Consider the following 19,874-nt stretch of genomic DNA (forward strand, 5'->3'; position numbering starts at 1 on the left):
ACTGCTAACATGCTAGATGATTTCTATGCTGGGTTGAAATTGCCAGAGTTCATTCCTTCTCTATCCAATTTAACACCTGGATCCTTGCTTAGACTGGGTTCTTACCTGAAGCCATTTCCTCAAGGAACTCTCATCTCCTTCATCACAATATGAGGGTTGAAGGGAAGGTCACCTCATTCCCTAACCTCGGCTAGCTTGCCTTCAGCAGGATCCCATTCATGTCCTTGCTTTCATCACAGCTGCTAGCCAGAAAGAGTGTAGTAAGCACAGCCAATGGCAGATCCCAACTGGTCAAGATGCCTCTCCCTTCAGATGGGCAGTTTGAGACTTTTTTCTTTTTCAGTGCTAGGGAATTGAACCCAGAGCCTCACACATGCCAGGCAAATGCTTACTCCAGAGCTACATCCTGCTCCGAAACCTTAGCTGCTCCTTAAAGCTGCAAATGTCCAGTTAAGCCCAACAAGCTCTTTTCATCTCTATTGGTCATTAAAGCACAGAAAGAAGCATTTGGGGCTAGGAAATAGGCAGAGACCCTTGACCCACCTCGTGAAGTGTCACGCAAAGAGTCTAGTTACTAATCGTTTGATGATGGAAGATGTCATTCTGTATATGTTTCTCATACTGGTTAATAAATAAAGCACTGTTAGCCAATAGGAAAGGAAGATAGGAGGGACTAGGAGACAAGGAGGAAGAGGAAGTAGTAAGAAGGAGTCAAGATGGAGAGTCTGGAGAAAGCAGTATGCTGGCCGGCTCCCCGGTAAGAGAAATACATAGATCAGCAGAAATGGGTTAATAATTAAGACAGAGCTAGCCAATAAGAAACTAGTAATGGGCCAACAGATTATATCAAATACAGAGTCTCGGTGTGCGTTAATTGGGGCAGGTCTTGTCCCGCCGCCGCACCAGCCCCAAATAACACACAGAAACTCTGTATTTGATATTATGCTGTTTCTTATTGGCTAGCTCTGTCTTAATTATTAACCCATTTCGATGTACTTCCACGTGGTCTTACCAGCGAGAGGCGGCTGGCGGTTCTATTCTCTCCAGGCTCTCCATCCTGACCCCTCTTCCTACTTCCTCTTTCCTCCTTGTCTCCTAGTCCCGCCTATATTGCTTTCCTATTGGCCAACAGTGCTTTATTCATTAAACCAGTATGTGAAACATATACAGAATGACATCTCCCATCAGTTTGGACTCATTACCTTTCCATGCAGGATTCCCCTTTAAGCTACAGAAGTCACAAATATTTAAACACCTAATCTAAACAAAGTGAACAGGAGCAGATGTGTCAAGTGTCAGACAGATGCTCAAATTAAGGAATTTATCAGAACTATACACGAATGAAATGTTATGCTAAACTCAGGCCTGGTGGTACAGGACTGTAATCCCAGCTACTCAGAGGGCAGAGGCAGGAGGATGGCAAGTTTGAAACCTCCTTGGGCCACAGAGTCAGTTCCTGTTTCAAAATAATCAAAATAAATAATAAATCAAAACTAGTGTTGAAGCATACAGTTGATAAACACACAAGTAAACAAATAAAACGAGAGAAAAATGAAGAATACTATGCTAAGAGTAAAATTAGGCAACGTTTTGTACTGTGAGTGTTGAAAGTATACATAATACATTTGGAGTGCAGAGCAGAACTGCAGGATCTCTGCCCTTTGACTTTGTTCAAGGTCACTCTTTCTTGAGCTATGAATGGCCATGGCAACTGAGTCCTCTCCATGGCCTGATTCTTCCCAGGTACCACGAGCAATACAATAGTTAAAAACCCACTCCAATGTACCTTAGCGCCATTTGGGAGTGAGGAGTCTGGACAGTAAGTTCATGGTGATGTGTATCCTGTCTATCTCCTTTTGGATATTGTCTAATTTTTTGTTTTTTTTTTTTTTTTTTTTTTGTTTTTTTTTTAATAAGATTGTTTTTAAAGGTAACTTGGTGAGGTCATTTGTGCTTAAGAAAAACCTATGCTACTTAGTAGATGAAATCTGAACTCCTTCCAAAATTTCCTTAGGCCTTTTTGGTATCTCTTGCTCCAAGTGAGACCCATCACCCTTTCTGCACCAAACCCACAGCTTTCCCTCTAAGACACTTCAAAGTTCAATGGACTCAAGTGTCTTCCTTCCTCTTCCCAGCTAGTCTCCTATATTTTTGATTTCCATCTTCCCAGTGCTTCACGAGTAAGGAACTGGTTGGGAAAGACTGACCACTCTGTTCACAGATTCTTATTGCCAGGTCATCCCCTGCCATATTCCAGACATTTGCCACAACTCTCTTTCCTAGAAATATAGTGCTCTTTCACGGTTCAGTCCCCCATATTTTTTCCTACTGAAATGCTTCCTCTATGAACCTGGAAAACTCTCCTTTTCTCCTAGTCCAAACATCTCCTCCTTGAAGAGGCTTTCTTGCCCTCTTCATACAGTTACCAGTGTCCTCAAGATGTATGACAGTTGCTTCTTGCAGTCACTTAAGTCTAAATTTTTCAAAGGTACTAAATGGCTGGTTGATGTTCCTCTTGGTATCTACCCTTAACAGGGCAGGGCCATGCACATGATCAAGCTGCTGAACTCCAAACAATGTAGGATAGGCAAGCACATCTCAGCTGTTAGAGGACTTGACTCCTGAACAGAATTTGAAGGCCCACCTTCTTTAGAATGGCCTGGCTCTACACACTCCTTCCTGCTAAGTCCACTTTGTGTTTTGGGCTGGCCTTTCCCCACCCTCTCTGCATGCTTGAGCTCCCACATTTTAGGCAAGTGCTCCATCACTCAACTACACCTGAAGCCCTTATGCTCCCTTCCTCTGTCTTCCCTATGTTCCCTTACCCTGAGAAGTAACTGGATCTCAATTCACCTACTTTGACTACGGACTTCTCTGTAGAAGGACTTCATCATTATAAATGTAGATACACACATAGCGCTCTTTTACTTAGGATATAAGAATATATGTTTTAACCATGAGCTATGGAGAAGAATGAGTGTTTTCATCTTGGACCCAAGCCAAGAAATTTAATTACAGAAGGAGACAATGCAGCGTAGTACAGCAGAAGGAAAAACCCAAGGCAAAATTGGACTTGGCGGTAACCAGACAAATGATAGTAATCATGGCTAATATTTCTCAAGCATATTCTCTTGCCAGGCACCTTGCTAAGTGCTTTGTACCAATTATCTCATTTAATCCTTGAAATCCCATGCAGTAAATAATATTGTAATAGCCTGCCCAGCTAGCAAGTGGAGGAGGCTTTATCTGCAAGCAGACAGGGAAGTTCCAGGGTCCAGCTGTGGACCAATGGTAGAAGCTGCATCTTTCTCCCTGAACACTTCTGCTAGTAGCCAGGGTTTTAAGTCGTGGCTTGACCTTGAAGGACTGGCTACTCAGCATGCTCTTAATCTTCTCTTTAAAAAGCAGGGGTGTGGCTCCTAGAAACTCACAGGGCACGCTCTGCTAAAGGGCTGTCCTGCAGAGAGTCCACAGTTCATGGTAACAAAGATCCAGGACAATTCTCCCTTCAGCATTCACACTTGAGAGGCTGAGGCAGAAGGATTCGTGTGCATATGAATATCCAGTAAGATCCTGTCTCAAAAAGAAAAGCAATTTAAAAAAAAAATCACAAAGGATTTGATTAAGAATGACTAAGAATTAAATGAGATATTTCTAACCCCGAAAAAAGAAACTTGGAGGTCCATCCAGCAAGTGGACTACTGAGCTAGCACAGGAGGGTCTGATGACAGGAGTCACTGCTAAGTGCAACAAGATAGGCTGACATATTGATGACTCACCAACAATGCCCCATTTTCCAAAGACCACTTTATTACTTTTAAAATGGTCACTACAAAAAATAGGACTGAGCCTCCCAAGTATCTCTCATAACTGTTAAAATGTTTCCTTTCCAATAAAGGACATCTTTACAGGAAAGGTTTTGTTTGTGTGTGGTGTTGGGGTTAGAACCCACAGCCTCATGCATACTGAACGAATGCTTTACCATTGAGCTACGCCAACACCCACATCGCAGTTATCACCAATAAGACTGTTTTCTAAAAACAATTCACCATGATTAAGACTCAAAAGGAAATGAAGTAAGAATATGAAATGCTCATGAAATTATATACAAAAATACTTTGCTCCTGTTTGGGATTTCTCTGTAAACTTGCTTTCCAATCATTTATACATGAAATAATGTTTTCCTATTCTCATAGCTTTACAATGTACACAATTTCTACTTTATTTAGGTATAAACTTTCCCTCTTTTCCTTCCAGTCAGTCTGTCTCACGAATAGGTAAAGGAGAATCTTTTTTTAAGTACCAGAAAACTCTGCAGATTCTTCTCATTTGTGACTGTATTGGCTTAGCTTTATAGAGACAGAAATGTACGTGACATGTGCATAGCTATGAACACACACTATAATTCCAAAGTCACTACGTCCTATGGAGGAGGAGAAAGAAAAGTCATTTAAAAATCAACATGCCAGTGTCCTGAGAAAGTGCTATCTGCCTTTGTTTTATCCCGCATGTGAAACTCTGTGTCCTTTCACACTGAGGTATTACATCAATTCACTCCCTTATCTGAAAGCAGCTTCGGTACAGACAGCAAAGATCGGCTGAGACAAAAACTGGCCACAAATGAATGGTGAAGTTAGCCTACAGTTTATTGTTAGAATTAGTATTACAGAGAATTCCTTAAAGTAAGATCAGAAAAACCATCTTTAATACTGACGCATGAATATCAAGAACATTAAAAATATTAAATGGAAAGATAATTGCTATGGCCAGTGGCTCAGCAAGTAAAGGCTTCACAGAGGTGGTGGCCTGAGTTCAATCCTTGGGACTCACATTTTAGAAGATGAGAACTAACTCCTAGAAGCTGTCCTCTGACCTCCACACAAATAGGATGGCATGTGCAGATGTACATGTCCACACTCACAAATAAATAAATAAATGTAATCTTAAAAAGATAATGGCTAAAATGTAATTTTATGTACTCTTCTACTTCACTATATATCAGGTAAATACATTTGGTTGTAGATCTCTAGATGGCAAAACTATTAAAATATGCTTTAGATGTTTAATTGTCATTTTAAGGGAAGGCTTCTTAAGCAGGTCACAGTTTTCTATGGATGCAGCTAAGTGACCTCTTTAAGGTTGGATAAGCAACTAGACACACTTAGTGAGTGAGATGCTACACAGGTCAGACCCACTATACACAATATCTTTCTCCAGTTAAGGACTGTGGCTCCGTAGGAGAGTGCTTGCCTAACCTGTCTAAGGCCTCAGGTTCCACCCCAGCACTACAAAGAAAGAGCAGGAGAAAGATGGAAGATCTTCCTCTAGTGAGCCTTACCAAACAGTTGCACAGGGAGAAGTCTGTATGCACCCTTAAAACCCTGAGCATACATTTTCTTTAAAATAGCTGCTGCTCAGGTGAAATGCTGAGTAAGTTAAAGCACATGGTGCCGAGCCCAAGGACCTGGGTTTGATCTCTGAGCCCCACAAGGTGGAATAAAAGAAGTAACACTTGGAGATTATTCTCTGCTCTCCATATGGGTGACAAGGCACAGGTACTCATGCACACACACACACACACACACACACACACACACACACACAGAGAGAGAGAGAGAGAGAGAGAGAGAGAGAGAATGAATTCATAAAAATTCTGATGTCCCTAATATACATGAAAAGAAGGAATCTAACTGGACTACACTTTTATTTCCCTCAACAAACAGAATACTGCACATTCAGGAGGACTGATTAGTGGTCCAGAATTAGGCCAAAATTAGGTACTACAACCCTAGCCTTCCTCGTCTACAGATCTCCTGAAATTAAATGCTTGTTAAGCAACACAAGAACATCCTTGTATATGGACTTTTGAGTGCATTCTGACGTTTGAGACTGTGGAGAGAAATGTGTGTGTCATAAGGGGAAACAGGCTGCAGGTTAAAATAAATACATGCCTGCCTTCAACAGCACACAACACGTTACCAGTGATGGAGCTCATAATTACATACAGGAGCATACATCCTTGAATGTAGAAGCACGCCTCTCCTTATTATAGCAGTGCACAGAGACACGAATTTAAACAAACTCCCACGAATAGGGAAGCAGCCCATTTGGGATAACCATTCAGTCAACAGAGTGACTGGCATTTAATAAGTAGCTTGGCTTGCCTCACAGTCTCCATTATAGTACACGGGAAGGGTCTAGTTTGGGGTCTAATTAATCTGCTTGTAGGAATTCATCTTGGTGTCTCCAGTTGACAGTCAGCATAGGAAACAAATGCATGTCAACGTGTGCTTCTCAGAAACCATTATCTTCTTCTAAACCCAACAGTTGAGCTCTGCCCTCCCACCTCCAGGGCTGTCCCAGTTTGCTCTCCGCTGCCTCGCTCCACACCACACAGCCTCTCTCACATTTTAATCAAAGAAAACTATAATTAAGAGAGCAGGACTCTAATTTTGAAAAGACATTAGGCCATTCACAGTCACTTCATTACCCAGCACTTCAGAGGCCAGCAGAGAACCAGAGGGATTCTAGGTAATATCTGTTTTTCCAAAGGGAACATCACAAAGCTGCCGGCTCAAGCAGGTGTAGTGGAGCTAGGGCTGGCCCTCAGCTAAGGCTCCTTTGGTCAAATCTGCTACTTAAAACTTTTCCTGCGACCTTCAGAGGTCCTCCTGAGTCTGCTCAGGGAGCTGCTGGGGAAGCGCCTGGAGGCTCCTAAGAAGTCACCACAACAGAGGCATTCAGATAGGCAGAGGCTTCTGCCTCCTCCAGGGCCAACTCAACTGTCTATGGTCCTTGGCTCTTTCTGCCCAGGGCCACTGCCCGTCCTTCTCCCACACTGGGCACTGGACATCCTTCCAAGAGGAATCAGCAACAGCGGCACTCAATCAATAACAAATAAATAAAAACAAAGTAATTAATAAATTAAAATCACAGCCAGATTTTACTCTTAAGGGACACCATTCCAGACAACTCCACAAATGTGAGCTGGGTCCCACAGGGGTCAAGACAACGACCTCTTTCAAGGGAACCCACTTGAAGGTAATGTCACCTGGCAAATCTCACAGTTAAGGAGCCTGCGGAGATGGGGGTGAAGTGGGGTGGGGGTGGGATGGGGGATGGGGTTGTCACATCTTTTTTAAAAAAGCTTTTTGGTGCTGCTGCGGACAGGTCCCATTAAGCCCCCCCCCCCCCATCTTCTTAAGTCAAATCCCCAGTTTCTTTTTGGGCACTGATGCTGCAAGCCCACTGGCTGGGGGTGACACTCTGCAAAGTGCAGGGTCGGGGGGGGGGGGATGGAGAGGGGGCGGCGAAACAGAGGTCCCCGCAGTTGTCCAGGTGGCAGACTTCGGCGGCACCAGGGACGGTAGACCAGCAGAGCCACCTTCCCGCCACCACCCGGACGCTCCCGGCACTTACCGTCGCGGCCGTCCTCCCCCCGGCTGCAGTTGCTGCAAATGTGCTTGATCTCCTTGCCCAGTTGACAGTGGATCACAAACGACACGTTGTTATTGTTGTTGGGGGCGGGGTCCTTCGGGGGCTTCATGCTCAACAAATAAAAAGCTTTCTTTTTGGGCTTCACGGCGGCGCCCGCGCCTGGCACGACGCCCTGCCTGCAGCGCGGCTTCGAGGCGCGCGTGGGCTCCGCCATCCGCTCCCCGGGCGTCCGGGGCCGGTCTCTGATCGCCGCCCCGCGCGCTGCCACTCGCGTCCCCCGGCCGCACCCGCATGCCCCCACGCTACACCAGCGCCACGGCGGGGCGGGGCGGAGCCGGATGGCGCGCTCGAGGTCTTGACCTCACCGAGCCCGGGCGAATCCCGAGACCCCGGGGGAAGGGCTACAAGCGGAGTGCTGAACCGGCTCTTCTACCAGCAAGCTCTTCTCCTGGGCACGCTCTCCCGGGGCAGCCCCACCCCTTGGTGAATTGCAATACCAGCAGCTGCCAGCTAACAGGGTTTGTGGCTACCTTCACTCTGGAAACTTGGGGCAGGATGCCATAGCCACCACCCTCTCCAAACCTCCCGCAGCCAAATGCCAGCAAGATGTACTATGGCAGGCGGCTATCCCAGCCCTAGGGTGGAATCGAGGCCAGAACAAATTATATTCTCGGGTGGGTCCAACCACATTCCAGGACCAGACAACCTGTTAACAGCTTCTTTGATGATTTTGCATCTCGTGCAAGTCGCGGAGATGATGGGACTTCCAGGGTCCTCAGTTGCAGTCAAAGAGGAAAACCCGGTTTCCACCCATTCTCAAACAGCAGGCAACTTAGGGGTACTAGCTAATTTGACTGATTTGACTGAATGCTCTCCAGCGTCATTGCTCTGTGATTAAGGGTTAGCGAGGCCAGTGATACTATGGAGACTTGCAGAGAGCAGACCCTGGAAGATGGCAAATCCACAGCCGTATTTATTGAGTTTTGATCTGAGTGACTTTAAAAGATGTTTCAAATCCACTCACTTATTCACCACAGGACAATCCGAGACTGCTCCTAAATCATCTGTCAGTGAATAAAGGCTTTGAGAAACTACACTTCACAATCATCCAGAAAGCTTACTAAAAAAAAAAAAAAAAAAGACTTGGTTTAGTAGGTCATTGTAGAGCCTCGGGTATCTGTAGCATTTAACAAGCTCCCAAATACCCTGGGCCGTATTGATGAAGCAGTAACAGAAACAGGTGTTTGCAGCCAGGTGTGTCCAATTCCAAGTTCATGTTCACTCCATTTTGTCCCATTCCCTCTGCGTCCCAACCCTGCCCTCTTTTCCCTCTTTTCCAGCCTACCAAAACAGTGTCAAAGAATGTACAGACACTTTTAGTGTTACCAAGAACTTTCCGGATGCTAATTTGCTAATTTAAAAACAAAACAAAAACTAACCTACTCAAAAGATAGGTGCTATCTCTCCTCTAGAAAGGTTTGGCACTGAGTGTTCTTTCCTAGGTAAGAGTCAATGCAGGAGGGAAGCTAAACATCCTGTGATGTTTCTAGATATGCTAATTATGTCGCCATATCATTTCCCCCACTTCTCAGCTGTGAAGATGCAGCCCAAACCAGCACAGTCACGTTCACTTTTGTCATTGTTGAATGAGTGTCTAGCTGCCATGTCTGCCCTGGAAAGGATGTAAGGGGTAGGGCAGAGGGCAAGCATTGGAGAGGCGGTGTCTTCAGTTAGATCCCCTTTGCCTAATGCCCAAGGGGCTTTGGGAGCATCTTCCTTCTCACCTGGATCATCAGCCAAACCAGCCACAGGTAAATGTCACTGCATTTGCCCCTGTCAGATGATATCACTGAGTCCCCAGCTAATTATAACCTGTATCTGGGTGATGACAAAGATACATTTCTAATATTGTTCAGATGCCCAAATGAATGAATCTCATTATGTCATGGGCAATCATATTTTCTAATCTCTGGGCCTTGCCATCAATCCATGTCTCCTCTTAGATCTGCCAAGAAGAGAGAAACTGTTCAGAGCACATTACATCCTTTCTGAATCGTATTGTGAACATGGCCAGCCTTTCTAACTTTACTTTCTGCCCCACAGGTCATATAAGAAGACCTTTGTAAACCCCATATGACCTTATTAAAACAACTGGGCTGGAAACAATCTGTTATTTAGTCCCTGAACAGTAAGCCTGACCCAAGGCTGTGTGTCCTGGTCTTAATTGGCCAGGTATCATTGTGATTGTAGCAGAACAAGCTTGGACATAGCTGCTAGCAAAGCTTACTTATTAAAGCATGTGGCCTGAAGGTGGGGGCTCTTTATTCAAGAGAAATGTGCAAGATGCCTGTGGCTTGCCTTGGACAGTTCCTTGTTTGGTAGTCCCTCTTCCTAATTGGCCTCCTTGAGTTTGGTGCCTCTAACTGGTGGTGCCCAATGGTGCCAGCTTGTGATATGAAGCTATTTACATTTTAACAAATTAGAATTCAATGAAGTTAAAACCCAGTTTCCCAGTTGTGGCACTGGCCACAACTTAATAAGACAGTGACTACCTTTGGCCAGCAGCTGCCATATTCAACAAGGAGGCTAACAGGATGCCTCTACCCTCATGTAACTTTCCTAGAAAATGTATGAAGTCTTCCACCTGAGGCTGAAGGATGGAAGTGACATCTATTGCTACGACAGAAGTTGGGTAAAGGGACCAGAATACAACACAGTTAGTGCTGGTGTTTCTACCTGGTGGCTTCCTACACTATTTATTTCACCAAGTAGGGGGCTGATGGGAATGTGTTCCCTGTGTTTGCTCTTGACCTTGTTCAGTGCTGTGTATCTCCTCCCTGAAGCCTGCTTCTGATGTCTGTTGTTAAAACATCCTTACAGATAGCTCTTGATTCCAAGCGATGCCTTTTGCACAGCCTGTGGTTGTCTCCACCCACGGACAACTCATGCTTAATGATTAGCCTGTTCTGGCTTAACTCAATTGTTGCTCTTAGTAGTCATCCCCTCCCTTACATTGTGAAAACGGCCATCTGAAAATGGTCTATGAAAAAATACAGTAGGATTTTTTTTCTTCACCTTTAAAAGCAAGGGAGAATATGTTGAAGGGAAAGGCAGCCCTACACAGTCTATCACTCAGAACAAGACTCCTCCATACCAGGCCTAGGTGGCTTTCTTGGGATGTTTTATTTTTTATCCAGATAAACTAAATTGGAAAGAATCAGTCTTGACTTTTCTTTGGGTAACTTCTTTGGGTAACAACTTTTCCCCATCCCATCCTACACTTGATTTGAAGAGCCCATTCTTAAATTAGTTTGGTGTCCAGAGACTTTGCTACTCAAAATACAATCCCAAAGACCTGCAGATTCAGGGAGCTTGTTACAACCACAGATTCCATGCTCTGCCTCCAAATCTGCATTTTAACAAGATCTGGAAGCCACCTGGATGCATAGTAAGGCCTGCAAAGCACCCGCAGGAATCAGCCTGATAACAGCATTCATTGCCTATGGGGAGAAGGCATGCTTTAACTCAAGAGCAAAAAGGTAGGACTTCTGGTGTCACAGAGCTGGAGAAGAAGGATGAAAGGACAGACATCAGTAAGAAGAACAAAACCCTAAATGGAAACATCAGACCTGTAATCAGGGATAGCCATGGAGAACAATGTGTTCATTTCCTGAGCTGGGATCATGTGTGGAGAAATTCTGCAAAGATTTACATAGACAAGGTCGAACTTTTCCACAGAGAGGTGTCCAAGGAAGGCTGATACAACTGGGGCTGGAGAATGGTGTCAGAGGCACTGTGAAGAGAATGCAAGCTTGTCCGGGGAAGGAAGTTGTGCTGGGGCCTGGAGGTGAGGAAGGGCAGGCAGCCATCAGCCAGCCAGGTAGCAACTGGAAACTGGGCTTTCTAGATGAGTGCACAATTCTGTGGCATAACAGCGGCAGAGGCCCTTGAAATGTTGCCGAGCTAATGTGAGAAGGCCAGAGCAATCCTTTCCCCGTGGTTTAGGAACAGGGGTTGGACAGGGTTCAGGGGAGAGTTTTTGGGACTCTCTGTATTAAATTACTTTTCTTGGTGTTGTGGCGGAATTCCCAAGCAAGGCTGCTGAAAGGAGTGGGGGTGGGGGGGAGGGGTGTTTTCACTCCTGGTTGGGAAGATGTCAGTACACCATGGTTGGGAAGTCTGCTGAGAAGGGACTATACTACTGTAACTTTTCATGTAGTGGATTATGAACAGATCCTAGGTCAGAGGCAGGGGCCACCTATAACCTGCAAGGTGGGCCCTGTGGCAGTATGTAAGTCTGTCAGCTAGGCTCTCTGTCCAGTAGTTTCCATGCCCTCCTACCATCAGCTAGTAACCAAGCATTCAGCCTGTGGAGACATCTCACATCCAAGTCACAACATTTAATAAATTCCTGAACTCTTATAAAAAGTAGAAATACAACATATTAAATCCAATACCAGGCAGAGGTAGAAACATTCAGAGGGGTGTATTTTGAAAAAGTAAATTCACCACATATCCATGATGCTTAAAGAAACGTTTGAAAAATCCTTTCTTCCTTCTGTCATTGTCTGCCTTGACCTCTCTGTCCATTCTGCTCCCCTGTCCCCATTTGTATCCCCTTTCTAGTTCCTAGCCCCAATGAATGGTGGCCACCCCTTTAACTGTCTGTGTTGAAAACATAAGGATGTGATCTTAATGGATTTTTCTGATCTAACCAAAGTCCTTGAGATAAAAGTGATCATTCTAAATTACGTTGCTGGGCCCAGTAGCAAACATTCTTTTAATTTTTTTTTTTTTTTTGGTTTGTTTTTTTGAGACAGTGTTTCTCTGTCTGTGTAGCTGTATCCTGGAACTCAATCTGTAGACCAGACTGGCCTCGAACTCACAGAGATCTGCTTGCCTCTGCCTTCTGAGTGCTGGGACTAAAGGCATGCACCACCACTACCTGACCAAAAAAAAGTATTCTTATAAAAGACACACAGGAGGTGCTGGAGAGATGGCTCAGGGATTAAAGGTATCTACTGCTCTCACAGAGGATTCAGGTTTGGTTCCCAGCACATCTGATGGCTTTCAACCTCCTGTAACTCCAGATCCAGGCACTCTGTCACCCTCTTCTAGCTTCTTCGGGCACCTGCACTCAGGTGTACATAGCCACACCCATATACACTTATTAGAAAATAACAATAATCTTTTCTTTAAAAGACACATGTGCTAAGCCGTGGTGGTGCATACCTTTAATCCCAGCACTTTGGAGGCAGAGGCAGGGGGATCTCTGTGAGTTTGACACCAGCCTGGACTACAAAGCAAGTTCTAGAACAGCCAGGACTGTTACACAGAAAAACCCTGTCTTGAAAAACCAAAGGGTGGGGGAGACACTTGGGAGAATGAGACAAAGAGAGGGAGCACCACAAAGATGGATCCAAGATAGGAAAGCGTGCTAGCTGGCATAAGAGCTGGAGAAAGATGAAGATAAAATCTTCCAAAGATTTGCCGGGACCATGGCTCATCTTAAACCTAGACTTCTGCTCTCCAGAATTTTGATGTGATAAAAAAAATAAATAAATAAAACCTGTTATTTTAAGCTATAACTTTGTGGTCAGTGTTATATCAGCCCAGGAAAACTAGTATACTCACTAAATATTAGCAATATGTTATTAAGCTTAATAAAATGATGTATCTTTTAGATATGGTCTTTTTTTTTTTTTTTTAAAAAAAGATTTGGTCTAAATGTATAGTACCTACTGAAAAAAATTAAAGTCAAAGTTAAAAATTCCAAATTGTTTACAAACACAGAAGAGAGCCACACTGTTGTGGTTCTGGTGGTGGTGGTGTTGCGTGTGTGTGTGTTGCTTGGTTAGTGTTTTGTTTGTTGTGACAGGAGAATAGAACTGAATTGGACTGGGGTTAGAGGGTACAGTTTCCCAGTCTTCTTTTATCTTTTTTTTTTTTTTTTTTTTTTTTTTTAGCTTCCAGGCCTTTTCACATTTAGTAGTGTGGTTTAGGACGGTTTAGGACTTCTAGTGGATGCCCGAAGCCAACAACAACAGTGTCCTCTGTGTTATGTACATTGTTTTCCCTAGCATGTGATTATTTTTTTTGTTTTTGTTTTTTTTTGTTTGTTTGTTTTGTTTTGTTTTGTTTTATCAAGTAGAGACCTTCCCTTCTCATTTAGAGGAAGCACTTTACAGCTCCTCTTTGGCACACCCACAGGACTTACATCATCATTCTTGTGCATCAGGACTATTACTGAGTATGATAAGGGCTACTTGAACCCAGATACTCTAATGCAGGGGCATTTGAGCTGGTAAGTGAGAGCTACTAAATGAATTAAGAGTCAGCAGTATGTGGAGCGCTGACTGCAGGGGTGAGGGGAAGACTCTGGCTAGAAAGATGTCTCAGTGTGCAAAGTGCTTGTCACACAAGCATGGGAACCCAAGTTCAGATCTCCAACACTTATGGGACAGCTGAGCACGGTGACACGAACCTGTCATCCCAGCAAAGGGAGTCTTCAGGATGGGTGAATACAGGAGTGTCCTAGGGGCTTGCTGGCTAGAGCTCCAACTAAAACAGCAAGCTTCAGTCACAGTGAGGAGACACAGTCTGAGACGAGTAAGGTGCAGAGCAAAGGAGGACACTCCTAATGTCAGCCTTTGTCTTCCATATACACATGCTGAAGCTTGTATACCTGTGCACACACAGGTGCATGCACATGTATCACACACATACACACACACACACACACACACACACACTGCGAAGGTTCACCTCACTGTTTAGAATGATATGCAGTTGAAAAAATATGAATTATTTATGGAATTTTCCATTTAGTCTTTTTGGATACTAGTTGATCATGGGTAACTGACGCCTGGAAAGGCAAAGCCACAGATAAGGGGCCATGGTACAATGCATTTATATTTATATTCCATGTGAGAAGATGTGATGGGCATTTGATGTGGGAAGCCAAGTACTGCAGGCAACTAAGTAACAAAGAAGTCATAGTCAGTCCTCATGAACTGGTCCTGCTACACAGACTAACTATAGATGGCCTCTATTTTAATAGATTGGATACCCTTCCTGACTCTTTCATGTCTAGTTATTAAGTATTTTAATTATTCCTGCAGGTTGAGATGAGAAAGCAGCCACACAGCCTGAAAGGTTTTATTCTCCCAGGTGTAGGGTTTGCCTATCTCAGATGCTTCAAACTGAATTTCGGAGCTGTAACAACATTCTGGCAGTCTTAGGTTCTCCCTTTATTATTTCCTAAGATAACCTGGCAGGTTTTTGGTGCAGGATCCAGGGAGATATCTGAGGACAATAAGGTTTGTAGAAGCAACTTCAACTGTCTGATTTTAGAACTGGAGCTGGGCTTCTTAAAAATACACTTGAGACATCTAAATGCTGTGAGTGAGGTGATTTTGGATTTTTTTTTTTTTTTTTTTGACTTTTGCTTGTTTTATCTAAGGGACTTTTTTCCCCCCTCTGAAAAACACTGAATAGAAAGCAACTTTTTTTTTCCTTCCAGGCTTATGGTAATTATCCTCTCTAACAGTGTGCTCTGTGCAACTCCTCCTGAAAACAGCAGACAGCATTATGAAGTGATTGAAGACACTGAAACAAAACATGTGGAGTAAGATGACAGAAGGAGGACCCTTGGAAAATGGTCTGTGCATGTTCCCAGTTGCAGCTTAGGGGCATCTGCAGGTGGGGTTTTCCCACCTGGTTCTCACTATGTAGACTAGTGTGGCCCTAAGGCCCTGATCCTGTTGAGCTGGCTTCCTCAGGGATTGGATTACAGGCCTGTGAGGGCACAGGGACAGGTTGGGAAGGCTTCTTATCTTTCTCAATTAGCCTGGGTGGGAGGAGGATTGTTCTAGTGCAGCTCCTGAGTCCAAATAGCAGATCTTACCCCTAGTAGCCATGTTGCTAGAGAGAGTACCATTTTAGTGACTGGCAGAAAAGAAGATCAGATCTGGTGGGAAACACTGCAAGGTCTTACAGGGCATTTTCCAAGTCAGTGTGGCTAATACTCATGAAAGGCCCTCTGCTCACCTCTGGGGAAAATAGAGGACAGATTGGGCCAAGGCTGAGAATTGCCAAGTATTACTATATGAGGTTTGTCATTCTAAAGTTTCTTTACATTTTGTGGCTAATTATAAATCCTATTTTAAAGTAGATATGTACATTCTTGTTCTTTATATATAATGTATATAATCTTGAGTTCTTTTTAGGCCAGGATTCTTTGGAGACAGACTTAGGTACTTATAGCTATTTATCTTCTGGAAATAAAGGCACCAGAACTCCAGAAATGATATTAAGTGGTTTTTATGTAACAACAAAAAGCGAATGAGAAAGTCCAACAGATAAATGACAACATATGTTGAAATGTTTTAAAAGCAAGTTTGACATAAACAAGTTGACATGAGACTTTCTCTCTCCATATATGTATATATCTCCATGCATGTGCTTAAATATATGTATGTATACATATTAATACATGCATTTTTTTTTAATTCAAGACAATATCTTGTTATATGAAGCCCAGGGAGACCTTCAATTCAATTCACAGTCCCCCTGCCTCAGCTAAGTGCTGTTTTTTTTTTCTTCAGTTATATGTCACCATGTCTGGTCTCACAAAACATTGTTAAATGAGCAAAGTTAAAGCCCAGAAAACTGACCATAGTGACCTATTTTTTTTAATATATAAAGCAGCTAATATAGATGCTAATCTTGTTCTCCAAATATTTCTGAATCCTCGGGTACATGGTGGCGCTGCAGCCTATGTGAGTAAAAGACCCCTGTGAGCAAGCAGGGCTGTGTGGACAGTCCTGACCCATGCATGATAAACAGCCCTCCAAGACAATGGCTTCTATTTCCATTTGTGTTCTAGAGTCAGACAGCAATGAGTGCTGTAGCTGCAAACTCAAATGCTACCCTAGAGGCTTGTTATAGGTTAGGTTCCCAGCCTGTGATGCTCCTGGAGGGTACTTTTAAGAGACAGAACCTAGTAAGAGTGAGTTGGGTCATTTGAATTTGCCCTTGAAAGGATATTGGGGGCCTGGCCCCTTCTTTCTCCTCCCCTTTGTTTTCCAGTCACTATTAGATGAGCAGGCTCTTTACTACATGCTCTGATATAATATATACTGGGCCATCAGTATCCAATGGGAAGTAGTCAGGAAACTGTAGACAGAAATATTTGAAATCCTGAGCCTAAATAAGCATTTTTTCTCTCCTCCCCGTAAGCTAATTATGTCCAGCTTTTGTCTCAGTGGTACAAGTCTGACTAAAACATAAACTGTGACAGTGGTCTGTAATAAGAGACACACATTCGTGCTGTCTGAAACATTGGTGGTTTTCACTGCAGGGTAATCTAGCCTGTCAAGGTGAAGACAGCAGTGACAAATTCCTGTGCATGGCTACCGCCTTTTTAATCACTACACCAACACCTTTTGAAAATGGAACTATTATTTTCATTTTACACCTCAGGAAAAAGAAAATCAATGAGATGAAATACATCTCCAAGTTTCTCGAACTTAGCATTTGCATCAAGTGGAAATTTGAGCCAAAATATGCTCAACAGCGAAGCACAGATATCCTCCCCCACCATCCCACTGACATTCAGGGAACAAGCTGATTGGTGGCTTTGCATCAGAGGACCCTCGCACTATTTTAAGAGAGAAGCATATGGCATCATAAAACACAACCAAGAAAGGTTATCAGACCGCGGGCACAGGACACAGAAACCTTGGCTGTCATGCCGGGCAGGGCTGCTGGTGGTAAAGGGGACAGGAGTAAAAATAGGATGCACAGTTTCTTATCTATCCTCTACCCTTTCAATATGTAAACCAGACCCCAGTTGGATACTCCCGGGGATCCGTTCATGGCTGGGGTTGTTTCTTTGGATGTGCTGACTTCCTCAGGGCTGTTTCATGTATGATTAACAAATGACAACTGGCCTTTGGAACAGAGTCACAGTTGCCTCTACAGTGAGGAAACTGAGTTAATGGGATAGTGCATCACTGGCTCTTTTTGTAAGTGTGATAATTTCGTTACACATGAAACGGAGTCTGTGTATGTGGGCATCTGGGGATAGCCAGCCACAGGAAGGCTTTTTATCACAGGTGCACAGACATGTGATATGCAAATGAGTTCCTCCAACATGATGGTCTGAGTCTCTAAGGAAGGCATTAAAATGTGCTCTAAGATTCGTGAAGCGTGTCATTAAAGGGCCATCTCTGTTCCTAACAAGCCAGGATCTGGCGAGCTTCCAAACAATTCTCAATAGCAGAGAAGCCAGGCCAAAGAGAGATGATGTTTAATTTTACTTGTTATATTTCAATAGAGACTTTCCTCTGTGATGCATGCTGTAGATACTCAATTTACTCTAACAATACTCTGTAGCTATTTTTCTTATAAAAGAAATGTCTGTGGGAATGATAGAGTCAATGAACTGAAAAGCTAAATGAAGTCTAATGAAACTACACTAGGGCATGCTATTGGAATTTAAGATAGCAATGTGTGTGTTAGGTAATATATAGGCACATTATCTAATAATATATATATGTATACACACACACACACACACACACACACACGTATATAAAGGATGGCTGGAGGGAGAGAGAGGAAGGACTGTTAAAAACTCCTTTAGAGTCACAATGACGTGCATAAGGGAAGAAGGGCCAGGGGATGGTGGCAGGGACATGAGGAGGGATTTGGCAAGCTTTCAATGCATTTGAGAAATTCCACTGGGCTTTTATTAACAAAAATATTGAATTTTATCCCATGAATTTAACTATATATTATTTAAGAATCATGTTACAAAGATTTATACCTAACTTATTGTCTAGTGAATGAAACTCCTTAAGGAACTTTCACAAAACTGTGCATGTGAAGCCCTTTCCTAGCCTTCCCTTCCGTCATTTCTCTTTCTTGCCCAGTTTCAAAATTGATACTATGTGGGGAACTGGATGCTCTTAAGTTGAGATCCCTCATTTTTAGAAAACAACTGTTCCTTGTTCCTCCAAATCTGTCTTCTTTTTTAAATAGCAAAGAAGCCTTAGAATGAACCTTATGCCTATCCTAGTCCTAATCTGAACTCTACCTTAATAATGAAATATTCCTATTTTGCTTTTCAGAGAACAGAAGGTTAGCGAAAGTTCAGGCTCTCTGACATTCCTGAGTCCCTATCAGTGAGCTTATGCATCACTGTCTCTTAACTTTTCTTAAATGGCTCACACTAAGTCACCTGTGAGATGTTTAGAGTATTGTATACACACTTTGGGGACCTTTACCCACCATTAAACTCATTCAGAGTGAACTCTCCAGGCAGGCTTTGGCAACGTGGAGCCTGGAGCCTGCTAGCTGCATAGGATCAGACCATCGTGGAAGCTGCTTCAGTCTTAAGTTTCCAGCAGAGACTGGCTCTGTGCTCCACATTGCTTTTAAATCAAGAGGGAAACGGGAGACACGGATATTCACGGGGAATGCTGCTTGCTTACAGTTTTCCCTGAGTTTTATTGAAAGTCTTCACAATGGGAGCTACATATCTTTCCATATGGAAAAGGGAGCAGAGCTATTATACTGAGAATAAATATTCGTAACTGCTAATGTGCATGAAAAGTGGAATTGGCATTACTGTTTTGTAGCACATGGTAGCAGTTTGCCAGGGCATGAAATAAACTTAATGACTGAGCATCTGATGTAGCATTTTTTTTTTGTGTTTACCTAGAACATTGTACTATTTGAGAGAGAGAGAGGGAGGGAGAGAGGAGAGGGGGAGTGAGGGAGTGAGGGAAGGAGGAGAGAGAGAGAGAGAGAGAGAGAGAGAGAGAGAGAGAGAGAGAATTGAGCTGCAGTGTTTTCTAAAATGATCTGAGTTCAGACTTCCTATGAGAGGGAGTTGACCCAGACAGGAAAGGGCACACTCCCTGCAGATGTATAATTCAGTGTTGATTGTAAATAGCAATGAGAAGGGCCAGGAGGGACCCACTTCTCTTAGGAACTGGGCAGAATCAAAACACAGTTAAAACACTGCTGGTTTCTGCTAAAATTGCAGTTTTAGTGGTATTGCTAATAAATAAGTTCTTTATACTTTTATTGTAAGCATTATTTTTGAAGCTCATCTTTCTGGAAATAAGCAAAGACACTTGTCATTGGGCAACCGGACCAGCAGCAAAGGACTGTTGGTCAAATAGCCAACTCAATCACTCTGGTACCCCCAAACCACTCCTATGCACACTCCTTATGCCTGGGACCTTGGGACAACTATGTGAGAAAGATCATCTGTTTTCCTGGCTCTTGAAGTTGCAGCCCCTGCCAGAACTGTGAAGCCACAAACCTGGATGAACCATTTCCTCCTGGGCAGAGGGGCCACATTTCCTTAGGTATTGGGACTCTACTGTATCTGAGGACAAAGTCATGACTGGTCCAAAAATAAG

General features: G+C 43.5%; 1 protein-coding gene across 8 annotated transcripts in view; it reads right to left on the reverse strand.

Annotated features, from left to right (window-relative positions):
- Positions 1 to 19,874, reverse strand: part of Phactr1 (phosphatase and actin regulator 1) — a 458,550-nt gene that overhangs the window by 225,030 nt on the left and 213,646 nt on the right. The window contains exon 1 of one of the 8 annotated variants that reach the window (XM_051194362.1): positions 7,420 to 7,756. The exons of the other annotated variants lie outside the window; for them this stretch is intronic. Within the exon in view, the coding sequence (XP_051050319.1) occupies positions 7,420 to 7,651 (232 nt within the window). The 5' untranslated portion in view covers positions 7,652 to 7,756. Of the gene's footprint in view, positions 1 to 7,419; positions 7,757 to 19,874 lie in introns of those variants that run through there. 8 annotated transcript variants of the gene reach the window in all.

Source organism: Phodopus roborovskii, unplaced genomic scaffold (genome assembly GCF_943737965.1).
Source record: "Phodopus roborovskii unplaced genomic scaffold, PHOROB, whole genome shotgun sequence".
Classification (NCBI taxonomy): Eukaryota; Metazoa; Chordata; class Mammalia; order Rodentia; family Cricetidae; genus Phodopus; species Phodopus roborovskii.